Here is a 17029-nt window from a genome sequence, read left to right on the forward strand (position 1 = left end):
GTGCTGGTTCCCTGGAACTTGGTGCTCTCCTTGGAGATCTCCTTTGCACCATGAAAATTCCCCCAGGCACGCACCCACCCACGGCAGCTGCCTATCCAGCCTAAGCTTTAAAGCTGCCCCCTGCTGGGAGTCAGAACTCCTGGGTTCTAGTCCTAGCTCTCCCTCCTTGGGGAAGCCACAGACTCTCTGTAAATTGGTGATAGCATCACTGGTTTAGGTTAGAGACCCCTGAAATCCCTGGGTGAAAGCTAAAGCTTAATATTGTGAATGCAATGCCAGGCGAGTGAGTGCTGTAAGAGACATGAGCTCTGTGCACCCGGCTTTCCCTGCTGGAAGGGAATAATATCTAATCAATCAGGCCATGCCTGCATACTCCTAGAGCTGTCCGGCTTGCACCGTGTTATCTAGCAAACAGGAAACAGTCGAGCTTTGTTGATTCTGTCACAGTCTGCGTGTTAAATATTTATCTGTGACCGAAGGACGGTCCGGGCTCAGATCAGCAGGAGCAGTGCAGCGTGAGGGCGAGTGAAAGCTTGTACTTTGAGAAGGAGGATCGCAGGGCGAAGACCACTCAGCAAGGAGGAGCCAGGGAGGTGAGTGAGGTCTGCACAGACTTTGTGATGACCCTTGTGGATGTTAGCTGGTTTGGTGGGAGCTCTCTGGGTCAGCAAGGCATGTGACGACATGGGGCTGTGGCTGTGTGTCTCCAGCTACAGAGCACTCTGAAAGGATCATTCATAGGCAGCTGCTCTTTCTCCTTATGGCGTTGTGTGTGCATTGGGTACAAAGGCCACCAGCCTGTTAGGAGCTGAATGCATGTCATTCAGATCTCATTGCAAGGGTCATTTTCAGTGAGATCTAGGGCAGTGGTTCTCAGGCTTTCCCCTTCTGGGACCTCCCGCATCTAACTGGGATCTCCCCAGCAACCCGCAACCATTTAGCAGGGAAAGGCAGGGTGGTCAGAACCCCTCAACACGTAACTCCCAGGCTGAGAACCCCTGGTCTAGGATTTAACCTCTGGGCTTGATGACATGAGCTATTTACACTCCTTGCCTGTGTAGTATAGAGGCAAATGTACTGTTTTGATGGAAGATGGGTTAGAGAGAAATTCCACTAGCAGAGACAAGGCCAAGTTCTTGTCCCTCCCTGTGTTACCAAGACCACCAGTGATTGTTAAATCTCACACAGAGGACTGTAAAAATCCAGCTTGTGTGTCACTAGTTATGCTGTTGCTTGCTCTTTGCATTTTTCAGTGTTGTTATTTGCATTGTGGTAACTCCTGGGAGCCCCAGTCATTGACCAGGAGCGCCCTGTGCTGCGCGCTGTACAGACAGAACAAAAATACAGTCCCTGCCCCCCAAAACATAAATGAATCATGATAACTGACTAGTCGCTTTCCTAATCAGTTTCTTCTGACCCTGCTGCGATGAACACCTTGCAAACTTGGCAGGGGCCTGTTCACTTAATGAATTTATTTAACTATTTCCTCTGGAATTTAAAAATGGAGGGGGGGGAATCCTGGGAGTAGTTCTGTTGGTCTGAAGTTTTGTGAAACTTTTTTTTTTTTTTAACCAAATCTAATTTTGGGGGATCAGATTGGATCTGACAATGTCAGCTTGCATGTTAGAAATGAAGGCCACAGTCCTGCATTGCGTTCCGTGTGAACCAATCCCTGCGCCCACATGCTGTCCTCCTCACGTGCCTGCTCACTGCAGCCTTGAGGTTTAACTTGTTGGCACTGTCTGTGTGCTGTGGAAGGGGAGTGGCGGTGGAACAGAGCCTGTTCTTAGCCTTTTCACTAAGATCGAGCCCGCTATGACCCACAGCGGGGATCCTTGCCCATCTCAAACAACTGTGATCTCACTATCGGAACATCGTGATTGACTGGAATCGGTGGTGCCTCTCGGCCTGCGGGATTTATCTACTGTAGTAGGCCTGTTCTTTTCTGATTCTTCATTTCTCATCCTGTGTACTCCCCAGCCTCATCTCCTTTGGAGGAAGGCTTTTCTTATATGGTGCTTTATGTTTGCAAACCAGCAGGAGGTGCCCTGTTAACTCTTCTCAGGCGGAGGAAAATGAATTCATTGTTTAAACACACATACTCACCCCTCTCCAGCAGGTGCCTGAGTTTCTGGCCAGTCTTTAATTGGCGGGCTTTGCTGGGGAAAGCAGCTTTCAGTCTGTGTGTATTCAACTCTGGGCTACATGCCTTCGGTAGCAAGAATGCCCACTGCGGCACTGGACCAGCTCTATGCTAACTCCCCTAGATCTTTCCAGACCCTGAGTGATTTGTGCCAACATCAGCTGTTTATACTCTGTCAGCATTAAAGCAATGGACTGGTGCTCAGTTTCTCATGCAAAGGCAATGTGGAGTAGTGGGGGGACAGGAAGTGAGGGATCTGCTTTAGCCCGGGCTCCATCCTCTCTTCCAAGACGCCTCTTTATCTGGATAGCGCGGATGAGATAGACTCATTGAGGGAGAGCCCAGCAGGCTCTCGCTGCAGAGGGGTTAAAGATGAAAGAGCAGGGGGCTCTGGGAATTCAGCCACAGCCCGTTCTTGTGTGCCCGAGGCTCTGGATCATTGAAGGAATGTCTCAGTTCTCTGACAAAAGGAAACTAACCAGTAAGGTATTGTAGGTTGCTGAGCTGACTCCACTTTCCAGAGGCTTTTCACCCCCTTGCACAGAGTGGCAGCAGCTTGTCACTGAGGCACTAGCTGGGAACTCCTGGGGGATGGGGCTATTGGTAATAAGTGACCCAAAGCAGTGGCATGTCCCCCCTCCAGCTTCTACACACACGGGCAGCCAGGGGGCTCCGCACGCTGCCCCTGCCCCAAGCGCCGGCTCTGCAGCTCCAATTGGGTGGGAACCGCGGCCAATGGGAGCTGTGGGGAGGGTGCCTGGCCGCGCCTCCGCGTAGGAGCTGGCGGGGGGAATATGCTGCTGCTGCTGCTTCTGGGAGCTGCTTGAGGTAAGCGATGCCCAGAGCCTGCATCCCTGACCCCCTTCTCACATCCCAACCCCGGGCCTCAGCCTGGAGCCCCCTCTCATACTTTGAACCCCTCAGCTCTACCCCCCAGCCCAGAGCCTGCTCCTGTACCCCAAACCTTTCGTTTCTGGCCCCGGGGGGGTGGGAAATGGAGTGAGCGGGGGAGGGGCATTGGAGAAGGGGTAGGGCTCAGAGGAGGGGCGGGGCAAGGGTGTTCAGTTTTGTGCCAGTAGAAAGTTGGCAACCCTAGTGCGGAAGGGCAGCCTGAGAGCCAGTTCGGCCACTATTCCCAACTCTCCCTCCCCTTTGTAGGAATGTTGATTAAAGGGAAGTGCAGGCAAGTGCCTTGTCACCTTCAGCTGCCCTGCTGGATTAATCCCTTCCTCCTGGAGATCCCCCTTGCTTTTACTTCCCTAGAGCAGCAACAGCGTGGAGTCTGCCCCACCTCACAGGGCTCTGGTTCCAGCGACGGGGGCAGATCAATACTCATCTGGACACTGCGGGGTCGGCTTTGCCTGCTCAGGGCACAAGATAACGAGAGCTCTCAAGTCAGGGCCTGGGAAGAGCAGGGCTGGGGAGGTGTTGCCCCATTTCCTGTGTGTGTGGTGAGCCGAAAGAGCAGTGGCTGTAGTCAGAGGGGAAGGAAGGCCCAGACAGTGCAGGAGAGAGAAGTGGAGATGACCACGATGTGAGGCAGGGCTGGGGAGCAAAGCCCCTTGTGCATGCCCAGATGCACAGCAGTGCCGGTCAGTGCTGGGCTGGTGAAAGGGATGCGGGGGTCAGAGCTGGGGCATAAAAGCCACTGTGGCCTCCAGGATAGTGCAGTCAGGTGCAGGGCTGGGGAATGATGCCTAGAGCGAGGCTTGGGTGGGGGGGGAGAAGGGAGGAAGGACTAAGGAATCCTTGCAGGGGTGCAGTGCTGGGATTAGTGGGATCAGACAGAGCTGGAAGGAAGGTAAGTCTCCTAGCTTTGACTAAACCCCTGGGAACTAACCCCAGAGGCCACTTCCCTGTCCCCTCTGGCCACAGCGACATGCTAAGGGAGCTCTGTCCCGGGGTGGAGAGGGACGTAGGGCTCTGTGCAAGTCACCATTGCTTCTGCATGGGCCTGAGGCTGCAGCTGGGCAGGAGAGGGTGGGGCTTCCATTGGGGGGCTGCCAGGACACTGGAGCAGGAAGCAAGAGATTAAAGCATTGTCTAAACAGCCTTCGCAGCTGCCCAGCTCCTCCTCCAGTGCGGGATGCGGGACGCTCGCTCGGGCTCGGTCTAACATACACACGCCGGGGATCCATCCTTTAGGGCTAGAGCTGGGTTTCCAGCACAGCCTGTCCACAGTCCGCTCACCTTTAGGGGTCTGCAGAGCTCGCTGTGGCTCGTGCTTCCAGTCACATGGCACGGTCCCTCGGGAAACCTGTCTCTGCCTTCCCTCTCCAGCATGTGCTCCTGCCCACAAGTCCCAGATGGCATGATGCCCCCTGAGCATCAGGCTGTCCAAGGCGGGGGGGGAGAGGTTTAGCTCTGTGATGCACCTGTGAAGATTTGACCCCAGGAGTGGCTGCATACCAGCAATGCAGCGCACCCGCTGTACAAGAACCAGGGCAGCTCCCCCTGCTGTGTTTGAGTCCCCAACTACCTGCCATCACCCCTCTAACCAAATCCCTTAGAGCACCCCTGCTCCCGGGGCACAGGTCCTGCTTGTCTGCCCCGAGGCTCCTTGTCTGGTGCATGCAGCTCTGCAATGGTCAGGGGCTGCATTTGTTCCCAGTCTCCATTCCCCGCCTCCCCAGTTCGCCCTACCCCCTTGAGTCCTTTGCTGGTGCTGAGAGGATGGAGGTAGCCGGAGAGACACCCAGCGGATTGGGAGGAGCTGCTTCTTCCCAGATTCCTGTCTCACCGCTGGACTCGGGTTGGGGCTGGGAGTCGAAACTCCTGGGTTCTATTCCCAGCTCTGGGAGGGGATTGGGAGTCTAGTGGCTAAAGCGGGGGGGGGGGGGGGGGGCTGGGTACCAGGACTCCTGGCTTCTATCCTGAGCTCGAGGAGGGAGTGTATTCTAGTGGTTAAAAGAATAGATGGGGTTCTGCTCTTGGCGCTGGAGGCTGCAAGCTCTAGTGGTTAGAGTCGGGGATTGGGAGGCAGGACTCCTGGGTTCTAGTCCCACCGCTGCAGAGTTCTTCGGAAGAGCCAGCGCGCTCTGCATGATGTATGTGCCTCGCAAGCGGCTGCAGTGGAGGGGCGGTAGGACCTGGCTCACTGCCCCTCTCTGCGTGTCGCTTGCAAACACCCCAGCGTGGAAGCCAGGCTCATCCGGACCAAAACCAGAGGAAAGACACGAGATGAGAACCTGCCTGTACCATAGCTGCAGCCAGTCATGCCCGGTCGTTTCCACTCCATGACCTCATCTCTTCCCTCCAGGGAGCTGGGCTCAGAGAGCCATGAGCTGGATCATAAGGCTAAGAGAGACTACTGCCAAACTCCCACTGTGCACCAGGGATGGATCCCTGAAATAACCTCACAGCCAGTTCAGGGGGGCAATGGCCCTTCTCAGCTCAAGGAAGCAGCCCGCCTCCCCCTCTAGTTTATCCCACCCAGCCTAGTCTCTACTACCCCCACTTCTCTTCCATTCCTCCTGCATGCTCCGCCTCTGCCTTGCTAGACCATCTCCCACACTCGGGCGATCCCAGGGTGGTCTGCAGAGCAATGGTTTCGCGATGGGGACTGTGCTGCCCAATATGCCGCCCACAGCATATTTGTCTGGCCTGCAGCAGCAGATGGTGAGATGAGAAATGGGCCGAAAGCAGAACCTTTGATCCAGCTAAAAGAAAAGGAGGACTTGTGGCACCTTAGAGATGAACAAATTTACTTGAGCATCCAGCTGACTCCCCTCATCCCATCTCCTAAGAAATGTGGCTTGGATACAATAGAGGCTGGGTGCAAAGATGGAGAATGGATCGAAGGTGAAGAATGGATCGCACGCGGGTGGGGTGGCTAGCCCCGGGGCTAGTCCCTGGTTCAAACACAGCCCAGGTCAGCAGCAACTGCAAGCCGTTCCCGTCTGGAGCCCGTGTGTGAAATGAGTTTGTCTCAATCCAGCTCCTAGCACAAGAGGCGTCCACAGCACCAGTGCCTCAGCAGAGGGCGCTGGAGACTGGCCAGCCTCTGTCGGGACTGACGCAGGTTGCAGGGAGCTTGCTCTGCTGCTTCTGGGGCAGAGGAGAGACCAAGGTCTCCAGGCTGCAGGGCTGGCAGCCTGTCACAGACTCTTCAAGGAGCAAGGAGAATTGATCAGGGGAGTGAAATATGCATGTTGGAAGGGCATGCATGGCCAGTGGGTGTGTCTGGCAGAGGCTGGCACCCTACCCCTCACTAGACTCTGCATGGGGGTCTGGGTTGGCATGTTTGTGCCAGGGCACTTCGGGAATATGCTTGTCTGTATCTGTGTGTGCACATGTGTTTGCATGCATGAATATGCACATGAATGATCGCTAGTCATGTATGCCTCCATATGTGTCCAGAAGTACATGTGTGGTGGGGGTGCATAACTGTCTCCATGTCTCTGTGGATGAACGTGTGGCCCTAGCGTGTATGCTTGCGTGTGAGAGCCCGTGAGTTCTCAAGGCCTGTTTTGTAACCAGGCGGAGTGTGTGTGTGTGTGTGTGTGTGTGTGTGTGTGCAGTTCATTATTTCAGCCCTCTGGCTGGGCTCCCTCTCCCTGGAACGCGTCCTCACTCTGGAAATGTCACTGGAAACTCTGAATGGCCTTTCGCCGGCTCCGGATCCATGTTTGTTTTAATTGCAATGCTGCACAGTGCTGCCAGCTTTCCAGATAAGCCGGGAGGGACAGTGGTGGCCTGGGGAGGGGAGGGAAGGGAAGGGAAGGGACAGACTTCTTAGGCACTCTGTGGGCAGGCCAGAGGGGATTTGCTCAGCTGCTGACCTTGCTAGGGTCACTAAAACCCCAGAGCAATGGGCAGCTTGTCCTCAATGACTTTTCCCTGCAAATTCTCTGCTCCTCGGAGTGTGTCCCCTTGCGTCACTATCAGTCTCTGATGCTTGCTGGCAGGGGACATCCAGCCCTGGGAGAAGCTGTCTCAATCCCACAGAGTGTGTGAGTGAGGGAAGGCTCTCTCTGGGGCTTCCTCAAAAGAGGGACTTTTCCCATGCTGCGGGCTAGCTGCAGGAGCATGGTGCTCGCTGGCGGGATGCCCCTGGAGCAGGGAGGGCCAGCTTTCCCTCCATCCCCTGGTGTCAGAGGGCACGTTCCCTCTCCTCGGATTGTTTCCCCTCCAAGTTTGCTTGTTTTTCTGGTGTGTGTGTGTGTGTGTGTGTGTGAGTGTGAGTTGCTCCCCCTGCAGCTTGCAGCACGACTATTAGATACAGAATCCCACACACTCAGCCCAGCGCTGCCCTCCCACTGCACCGTACTGCTGCTGGGAGCCAGCCCTTCGGACTCACTGCCTGGGACTCGGTCAGCGTGGACAGCTGCCACCCGGGTGCTGCTAACCGTCCTAGCGTGGGAAGTGCCCTGCTCTCTGGGGATGTTGGACGGAGTTCCTTGCCAGGCTCCTCTCGGAAGGTAGGGAGCTGCCTTCTCTCTCTGCAGTGTGTGTGTGTGTGTAGGGGGGGTGTGGATGTAGGGGGGGGGGTATATAGGCCAGGACGGGGGTGGAGGGAGTGGAATTCTGATCACGGGAACCCTCCTATTCGTAAAAAGCCAAAGGCATGAAGGTTTTTAGATCAATCTTTATCAGACACCCCGTGCCCCCGGGTGGTGCGATTCGAGCCCAGCCTGGATTCCCTCCTGCACCAAACCCTGCAAACTCTCAGCTCCCCACAGCTTTGGGGAGAGAGACCAGAGCTGCAGGCGGTTTGTGTGCAGAAGGACCGGAGCCATGAGTACACTCAAGCCTGGAGCATGAGTACACTTGCAAACAGAACTTCTGATGTCTTTTGCCTCTGCCTGTCTTATTCCTGGATTATAGGGTACATGAGCAGAAGGGAATGGGGTCCAGTGGTTAGAGCAAGAGGGACTGGGAGTCAGGATGCCTGGGTTCTCTTCCCAGCTCTTCGGGAGGAGTGGTTAGAACAGGGGGCTAGGAGTCAGAACTCCTGAGTTCTTTGCTCGGCTCTTGGAGACAGCGTGATCTAGTCGGAGGCTGAAAGTCAGGACTCCTGGGTTCCTTTCTGTAACCGTGGGCAAGTCACATCTCCCCTCTGTGCTTCAGTTTCCCGCATACAAATCAGAGATTATAATAATCCCCACTTCACAAGGGGGCTGGGAGGTGCCGTTTACTATTGATAATGGTGATTCTTGTGTTTCCAACATGACTCTCAGTGCACCATGCAACTGAAAATAACAGCGCTCAGCATGTCTCCAGCCCAGCACCCTCTACCCCAGGCTGTCAAAGTGCTGCACCCAGAAACCACAACCCCCCTCTCGTTCTCATTAAAAAGAACAGCCAGAGGCAGTGTAGTCCAGTGAGCAGGGCACTAGACTGGCTCTCAGGACACCTGGGTTCCATTCCCAGCTCTGCCACTGACCTACGGTGTGATCTTGGGCAAGTCACTGGCCTGTTACTCTGCCTCAGTTTCCCCTCCCAGACTTTCTCTTGTCTGTTTAGGCTGAAACTCGTCAGGGCAAGGACTGTCTCTAGATATGTGTGTACAGCACCTGGCACAGCTGGAGTGGGGGGAATATAGTTCTCATTATCCTTTTTTTGAGTCTTGCTAAGTTCTAGGTCTCTGTGATATCTGTGGCTGTGAGCAGATTTTCCTTTCATCGTTTATAAATATGCTGCCTTTCAGTTTCATTGCCCAGGCCTCTGATCATGTATCATGAGGAAGGGTAAAGAGGGGCACCCAATCTCCCCTCTCTCTGCCATTTAGCTACCCGCCCCTAGCCTGTCCCCTCTGACCCATCTGCTCTGTTAACTGACCCATCTTTGCAATCTCTCTTCACACAGGAATCTCTCCAGCCCCCAGCCCCTCTATCTGCTCTTTCCTGATCGAGATGGGTGACCAGAGCTCAGCACTCCAGCTAGGGACACCCCATTTATAATGGCATCATAATAGGGTCGTCTCCTTTGGTTTGCTCTTTGGACTTACCCCTTAATTGGGCCCAGTATTGGTAAAGTGCTTTGAGATCCTTGAGTGCCAGTCCCCGGAAAGGAGCGAATGGTAGCGATTATTATGGCTCAGCGTTAAGCTGTCACATTGCAAGCTGTGGGGGTGGCGGCTGGGTGGGGAATGGAAATGTTCGAGGGGACGCCAAAGGGAAAAATGCTTCGCTGGCTCTCAGAGAGCTACGCTGTCCCCATAATTGCATCCAGACTCTTGCACGCCCCAAGCAAAGAGTGATGCAGGCTCTCTGCATTTGAGCCAGGCACAGCCTGGATTTCCTGGCAGGGGTCTGAAGGTAAAGTGTCGGGCACTAATGTGAATAGATGCCCCACCCAGCAACCTAGCTCTGGGGAGAGAGTTTCCTTTCTCAGAGTGAGGATTGCAAGGGGCAGATAAACGCACTGGGCTGGCACCATGAGAATTAGACTTTTGCACTGTGATAGAGAGCAGTGCAAGCACTGGGTGGGCACGAGGATGGTGAGAGTGGCGTGGGCACCGGCTAGGCATGGGAGCCGTGAGAGTTGAAGAGTACGTGGCTAGCTGCCCCAGGGTGAAAGCACAGAGAGGGGCCCTTTCTGCAGGTTGCGTTCCAGCCCGTTCCTCCTCAAACCTGGTGCTCCCCGCTGTGTGCCAAGCACCAGCGTTGCCTTGGGCACCCCTTGGTGCAGAGGCCTCTGTGCCAAATCCCCATGGCACCCCCTCACCCAGCTGCGTCCAATAGGATGGGAACGGTGCCCTCTACACCAGGGAGGGAGTGGGCCGGAGAGCAAGGACCCAGGCTGGGCCTTGGGCCGAGACCCTGGCCAGGGCTGGTTCTGGAGAAGGAATCTCCCCTCCTCCACCGCAAATGCCTTTGTCCTGTGCTGTAACAAAGGCAGCCTCTACAGAGAGGCAAGAGGCTGGCAGGGCCTCAGGGAGAGAGGGGGGCAGCAACTGGCCTGAGGCTGCAGTTCAGAGCCCGTCCTGTCCTCTCCGGCTCAAGGCGCTGGCAACCTGCACTGCAGGGCGCTCCATGGCCTGGGGATTCAAAGCCAGGAGCAGCCAGAGATCAGCAGCTGTTAAAGGTCAACTGCAAAGGGTTCATCGCTGCCCTCTCAATGCCTGCCCGGTTCTGGTTGGGTCATGTAGGGGTGGCTTGGAATGGTGAGTGGGTGATGGGGACCTCATGGGAGAGAGGGGTGCAAAGGGGGTGGATGGGCTGGGCTGGGGAGCAGGGTTGGAAAGGTTATAGGAAGGGGTGCAGTGGGGTTGGAGGTGGGGTGCAGTGTGGGGTGGTTATAGGAAGAGGTGCGGTGGGGTTGGAGGTGGGGGACGGGGAGCAGTCCCGTGTGGGGTGGTTATGGGAAGGGGTGCAGTGGGGTTGGAGGAGCGGGATGGGGTGCAGTGTGAGGGAGGAGATGGGGAGGTGAGGGAGCACTGTAGAGGAAGAGGTTGATGGCTCAGGTGACCAGGTAAGTAGTTCTTGGATCAAGACAAAGGCCATGCTCCAGTGCAGGGGGCAGTGTGGAGTTTGTATGGCCGCAGCACCCCCGGCATGTTCGAGTGCTTCACAAGTGTTAACTCATTACCTCTCACAACCCCCTTGGGCCCTGGGGAAATAAATACTATCCCCATTTCACAGATGGGGAAACTGAAGAAAAGAGAGGGAACGTGACTGGCCCAGGGTCACTCAGTAGGTCAGTGGCACAGCAGGGAAAGGAGTTCTGGATCCTAGCCCCTTCCTCTAACTCGCTGGAGCCCACGACTCCTCCCTGAGCTTGGAGTAGAACCCAGGAGTCCTGGTTCTGTTGTATGTTGAGCAGCTCAGTACCTAAGGGGCAGTGAGAGTGAGAGGCTGATTAAGGGACCTGTGTGCTGCTTGGGAAGAGCGGAGCAGCTGGAGAGACACTGGGACACATTCCCCCTTTCCTGCTCCCCCACCCTGGGTGCAGTGCCAGGCCCGGCTCTGTTTTATAGCAGTGACTCATCCCCTCAGCCCCAGAGCTGGTGGGTTGTCCCTCCCCTCCGGATTGTTCTCCTGCTCCAACACGCTGCTCCAGCCCCCTCTCTCTGGGCCTGCCTTTCTCTGCAGTGTTTGCACTGGGATGGTACTTGGCTCTGGAAATATTTGCACACCAGCGGCACTCCAAAAGCTTCACCCTCCCCCACCCGCACCCCCCTGCAGGGCAGCATTCTCCTGCCAGAGCTAAACCAGTGCATCGAGTTTCATCCAGCCTGAGGGACTATCCCTGGAGTCGGGGGGTGCCCAGCTGGCAGGATGGGGGTGCTGAGGTTAAAGGAAGGGGTGTCCCCTCCTAGTAAGGGGAGCAGGGAGGTCAGAGTGAGACTCATGGGGAAGGCACTGCTCAGATCTTGGTGCCAGGGCTCCTGCCCACACTGGTCCGGGAACAGTGAGCGCATGTCCTAGTCATGTGGTTTCCGTGCACTGGAGACTCCAGCTCCACACCTGCACCTCACCCCAGCAGTGGGGGAGACTTGGCCCTGTGCCAGCAAGCAGACCCCCCCCCCAGCCTGAGCTGGAGCTGCAGCTCCAGGCACGGATGAGTTGGTGGCAACCTCAGATGCTGGTGGGGAATAACGGATCCTCCTTGTGGTCCTGCCCCTCCACTCTGCCCTGGGCATTGGCATCTGCGTACCCCCCTGGGGTCGTCCCCTTCCCGGCCTCTGAGCAAGGCTGCAGGGAGGGAGCAGCAAGCTGGCTGGGAACAGAGAGAGAGAGAGACTGGTCTGCATTAAGGACCATGTCTGGGGAGAAGGCTTTTTGCTGAGACATTAATGTCCACAGGGGAATCCCAGCTGGGTTTGTTGGTGGTTGGAAGTTGGGGGCAGATCTGGCCAGAGTCTCTTTCCCTCAGGCTGGTTTCTTCCCTTTCCCTCTTCTCCCCGTCTCGCTCACTCCCTGCTGAGTTAACAGCCACAGTGCCAGAGACATCTGGGCTCAAGGATGCAGGTAAAACTGAGGGTGGGAACTGGCAGCTGCATCTCCCTGTGTGCTGCCAGAGAGCTGCCAGTGTGGGCGAGGGAGATAAAAGAGACAGGGTGAGTGTGTGTTTGCGTTTAGGGCTTTACTAAACAGTGGCAAACAGATGCAACCACAAATACTACAATATTTTGGTGTCTGTTTCCGTCAGTTACTAATGGGTTTTGGTTCTTCTCTTTTGTGCAGTATTGCATTATGTACACGTACTCACATACAGTAGTATGTGATCATGTCATTAAAGACAGGAGGGACCCTTTAGAGCCGCCACGCAGATGTCTGCTGCTTGAGCTAACAGAGTGACCGATAGCAGTAGTAGGCTGTCATCCTCCAGGTGGACCAGGACTCTTGGGTTCCATTCCAGGCCCTGGAGGGGAGCGTGCTGCAGCGGGCCCTTTCCCCTCCAACCTGTCCCAGTCCTGTCTCTTCTGCACCCCTGACTCCTCATCCCATTCCCACTCTATTCACCTCGCCAGTCCCAGTCTCCACTACTCAAGCTTCTCATCCCCATCCGAGTCTCCTTGCCCAGCCCTTCCCAGTTCACCCTTCCACCCCTTGGCTCCTTAAAGCCCCTGGCCCAGCCAATCCCAGTTGCGTCCTCCTGGCTCCTCATTCACTCACCCCCGCACACCGATGTTCCCCTTTCCCACTGGCTCCCAGGCTCCTTGTCCAGTCTCCATATCCTCACTTCAACCTGGCTCCTTCTCCCCGGCTCTTTGTGCACAGTTATTTTAATCCAGCAACTACAGGGTTAATGAGTTGTTGCCCGCACATGTGCTGGGCTGGAGTCCCATGTGAGCGGCTGTGTTTCTGTTGGCTGGAAAAGCCTGGGAAACCGTGTATTTCCCCCTTAGGTTGCAAGGTTTTCAGGGCAAGGCTCTGTCTGCTAAATGCCGAGCGCCCTGTGGATGCTATATAAATAACACCAAGCTGTTGCATCTGGTGTTCTAGCCTGCACCTATGCTTGTTGTGCCGACCACTGGGCGGCCAGGGCGGAGAAGAGTCTGAAGTGGATTTCTGCTCCGTGCGGAATGGGCATGGCTGCTGGGGAATGGCGCCAGGTGTGTGTTTGGGCCCCCGGCTTCTCCTCGGCCCCTGCTCCGTGAGCCCACGGCCCTTCTAGCTGTGGTGCAGGGCTCCGTCCTGAGCAAGAGGGTTTCGGCGATGGGTCTGCGCTTCCCACTCCATCGAACTTAGCCTGGAGGTCGGGGCTCTCCTCGTCCCATCTCAGCCCCGCCTCCTGCCCGCCATGGACAGACGAGGGGCTGGAATCTGCCCACAAAACTCCTAGCCAAGGGGGGTGCCCCAGAGACAACAGGGGGCCCCCAATGAGTGGCACTGCCTTAATTGTGCTGGCTTAGCTCCATGCTCAGCTCTGCCAGTCGGGGCTGCCTCCAGGAGGGGACTGTCACCTCGCTGGCCTTCCCCAGGCTTGGAGAGGGACAGGGGTGTTGCGATGCTTTTGCAGGTGGCTGCTGAGCCTGGCGTGGAGAAAATGGGGGGGGGGGGGGCTAACACGGGAGAGGTTGAGGGAATGGGGAAGGCTCCTCAGGAGGGGCTTTGCTGGGAACCCCACAAATCCCGGGGCAAGCACCAGAGCAGGGCAGGGAAACCAGGCCCCACAGTGCAGGGCCAGGGCCCTATCTCTAGAAAGGCCGGGTGTCACCCTCTGGGGGTGCCCATCAGGCAGGGCCGAGTGACCCTCCGACTGCTCTGGCTGTTCCGAGCCCTCCCTGGATTGTTCCCCGTGAGCCCCGGCCCCAGACACGGCCCCCTCCCTTCTGTTAACCCAGTGCTGCCCCCAGACGGCTCTGCCACTCCCACGATGGTGGAGCCCGGCAGCAGCTCCGACTGTAGCTTGTTGTTCAGGGCTGAATACAAGGCCGTGCCATTGTCATAGCAGCAGGGAATGGCCAGACACAACGTTCGCGCTGGCAGGGAAAGGAGGTAGGCCCTGACCTCGCGGTGGACCCCCACCAGTCACGGTGGCGGGGGGGTTTGTTTCCCAAGAGCGGAGTGTGCAGCGCTGACGGGCTGTGGCCAGGATCTCTCTGGAGCTGGGATTTAGAGGCTCTCCCCTTCTGCCTCCCTCGTCTGGGGAGAGTTGTAGCTGGGAAGGAAAGAAACTGAAGCCATTCCAAATCCCATGCTGCTGCCCGCCAGCACTGTTGGATTCCCGCACCCTGAGAGCCCCAGTTTGCCTCTGCATGCAGGACTCAGCAGGTTCGCAGGCCCTGATCCTGCTGTCTGTGGGGCCACTGCTGCTTCATTGGCTCTTGTCTTGCCCTCGGAGTGTGACGCTGCAGCCCCAAAGCCCTGGCTGGCTACTGGCTTGGTGCCGTAGGCGCCCTCGCCAGCCTGAGTGCTCGGCGGCCCTGGTAGAGGCATGAGGCTGCCAGGCAGTGAATCCGGCCTCTGGATGGGGGTGGAATGAACAGGGACAGGCAAGCTGGACCCCAGTTTCCCGACCAGCGAAACCCATGTCTGCTCTGCCATGTCTCCATCCTGGCTCAGGCTCAGGGCCGCGGCCACATCTCTTTCCCTCTGTGTTGCAGAGCCCTGCTGTGCTGACCCCTGTGCTCCACCCTCCCGCCCCGTGGTTCCGGGCAGCTGAGAGGCATGAGACAGCAATGGCGTTCCAGGCAGCCGGATCTGGGACACTGCAGCCCCGGAGCGTAAGGCGTTGATTCCCCTGAGCTCCTGTTGTTTTTACCATCGCGGGGTCGATGTGCGAATAACAGGAAACGCTCCCAAGCAGCCCACGCAGTGGAACTGGCTCCCCTGGGAAGCCTCTATACTACAGTCAGTGTAGCGAGAGCCATCTGCTGGGAATGGTCCTTTGCTGGGACAAAGCAGGCCCTAATAGATCTTGGCCTGGCAGCCAGGACTCCTGGGTTCTATTCCCGGCTCTGCCACTGACTCCCTGTACGCCTGGGTGCTCCAGCCACACCGTACCTGCTTGAGGTCTCTCACCCCTCGCTGCGCCTGTCGCCAGGTGCTCAGTGCTGATGGCACGGGGCTGCTCATGGGCGGGCAGTCGGATTGGGGCGATGGTGGCTGCAAAGCGAGGTGGCGAGGGAACGCCTGCTCAGGAGTCAGAGCGTTGGGCCTCTGTCCCTTCCCAGCTCAGGGCCCCGGCGGGGATGGCTCAGGGGAGTCCCATCTTTGTTCCATACACAACAAACACAAGGTGTGGCCCCCAGCTCAGGAAATGGAGGGAGGGGACTGTAGGGCAGGCCTGAGAGGCATCAGCAGAGCTGTTTGACGCGGGGAGCTCCCGGCTGGAATAGCAGGAGGGGCTGAGGGTTGGGACTGAGGGACCCACGGGAACCGGGAGGGGGTCCAGAGCTTGAACGGGGGTGGGGCACTGCAGGACAGGACCGGCAGAGCTGGGCTGGAGACCCAGGGCTGGAACAGGACGGAGGGGCACTGGCTGGGTGTTGGTGCACGGTGGTAGAAACGTGCCCAGCACCTGGCTCTGTCAGCCTCCTGCTCTCATCAACAGTGAACTCATTCCTGCCCCTCCCACAGGTGCGACCCCTGGAACCTCTCCTGCATGGCTGGGGACCGGAGCCTGCTGCGCAGAAAGCACTGCTCCTCGGCAACGTCTCTCTTCCCGCGCCCCTGCAGGGGACATTCAGGGCAGCTGGGAATCCCCATCTCTGGGAGAGACACGGTGTACATCCAGCAGGAGCAGGGGGCAGCGGCTGCTTTCCCCACAGTCTCTCCTCTCCAGTCCCCCATGCCACGGCAGGGGGTTGCCTGAACCCTGAGGGGCCCCGGGGCCCCAGCTTGGAAGACTTCGTCCCATCCCACTTCCAGAAGAGGGAATTCCTTCCTGCTGCCAGGAGCCCGGCAGCCCCCACGGCCACATCCCCTCAGCCATCCATGTGGGTCCCGCTGCGACACAGAGGACCCAGGGTGAGTGAAGCCTGCCCTGTCTGGAGCGATGGCATGCCAGCCCTGGGAGCTGGGGGTGCTGCTTACACAGCATGGCTCAGTGGTGTTGGAGTCAGAGCCACCTAAGCTAGCAGCCCTGCTGGGTCTCTGGCCCAAAGACAGAGATTGACCTCACAGGGACAGCCCAGGCTTCCCCCACACACTGCCCCACCCAAGTGCCTCACCCCAACCCTCAGGCCCATTCAGCCCTTGGCCCTTCCCCGGGGCTGCCCATGAAGGGGGTGACTGATGCCGATGGGGACGGTGGCCTTTGTGTTGTAGATGCTTCGCCCACTGGACTGAGACCCACCCAACCAGCCTCTCCCAGGGGCCGCCGAGTGGTCGTTGGACAGCGATGGGTTTTGGTGCCGGCCAGCCTAAGCCGGAGTTGAACCGATGACCTGGGGTCGGAAAGCTCAAGGGGGAGTCTCTTTGCTATGCAGTGTTGGGGCCCATGTCTGAGGAGGGATGGGCAGGAGACACATTCAGCCCCCACTCGAAGTCCAGACTCCTTCCCCACCTGTTGTTGTGTACGGCTAGTTCCAAAATCAGAGAGGGGAAACTGAGGCCTCAACTTCTCTGGCACCTGCTGCCTCCTAATCAGCCCAGCACCTGCTCCCTGGCACCCAGTGTGCTGTGACTCCTCTGCCCCTCAGCTCCCCCATGCCTGCTGTAACCCACACTTCCCAGTGCCCTCTGTGCCCTGACCCCTGACTCCCCTGCACCCAGACTCCTTCGTGCCCACTGTCTGGGCCCTGCTGCACCCTGCATAGCAGAACCATGTTGTTTTCCTCCCCCATAGGTGCCCGTGATCCATAACTGCGGCTCCAACACCCTGAACTTTGAGTTCCGTGACACGTCTCCCTGCAACGGCACTGCCGAGCCTAGGAGAGCTGCCCCCAGGAGCTCAGGTAACTCCAGCCAGGGACGGTGGCCCACAGTGCTGGGCTCAGAGGCCCAGGAGAGCCCCTTCTGTCTCAAAAGCCCTTCCAGCCAGCCCCGTTTC

The 17029-nt window shown here is 57.5% G+C and overlaps 1 protein-coding gene across 9 annotated transcripts in view; it reads left to right on the top strand.

The window, feature by feature from the left end:
• The first annotated feature begins 254 nt into the window (after nt 1–254).
• SORBS3 (sorbin and SH3 domain containing 3) overlaps nt 255–17029 on the top strand; it is a 37196-nt gene continuing 20421 nt past the window's right edge. For 2 of the 9 annotated variants that reach the window (XM_048829248.2, XM_048829249.2), the window contains exons 1-4: nt 2576–2629; nt 14640–14759; nt 15616–16005; nt 16826–16934. In XM_048829248.2, coding sequence (XP_048685205.1) covers nt 2591–2629; nt 14640–14759; nt 15616–16005; nt 16826–16934 — 658 coding nt within the window. In that variant the 5' untranslated portion in view covers nt 2576–2590. Of the gene's footprint in view, nt 603–2575; nt 2630–6888; nt 7564–13035; nt 13146–13927; nt 14032–14125; nt 14308–14639; nt 14760–15615; nt 16006–16825; nt 16935–17029 lie in introns of those variants that run through there. The other 7 variants (XM_048829250.2, XM_048829253.2, XM_048829252.2 and 4 more) reach the window with 7 other exon arrangements.

This window comes from Caretta caretta, chromosome 26 (genome assembly GCF_965140235.1).
Source record: "Caretta caretta isolate rCarCar2 chromosome 26, rCarCar1.hap1, whole genome shotgun sequence".
Taxonomy (NCBI): Eukaryota; Metazoa; Chordata; order Testudines; family Cheloniidae; genus Caretta; species Caretta caretta.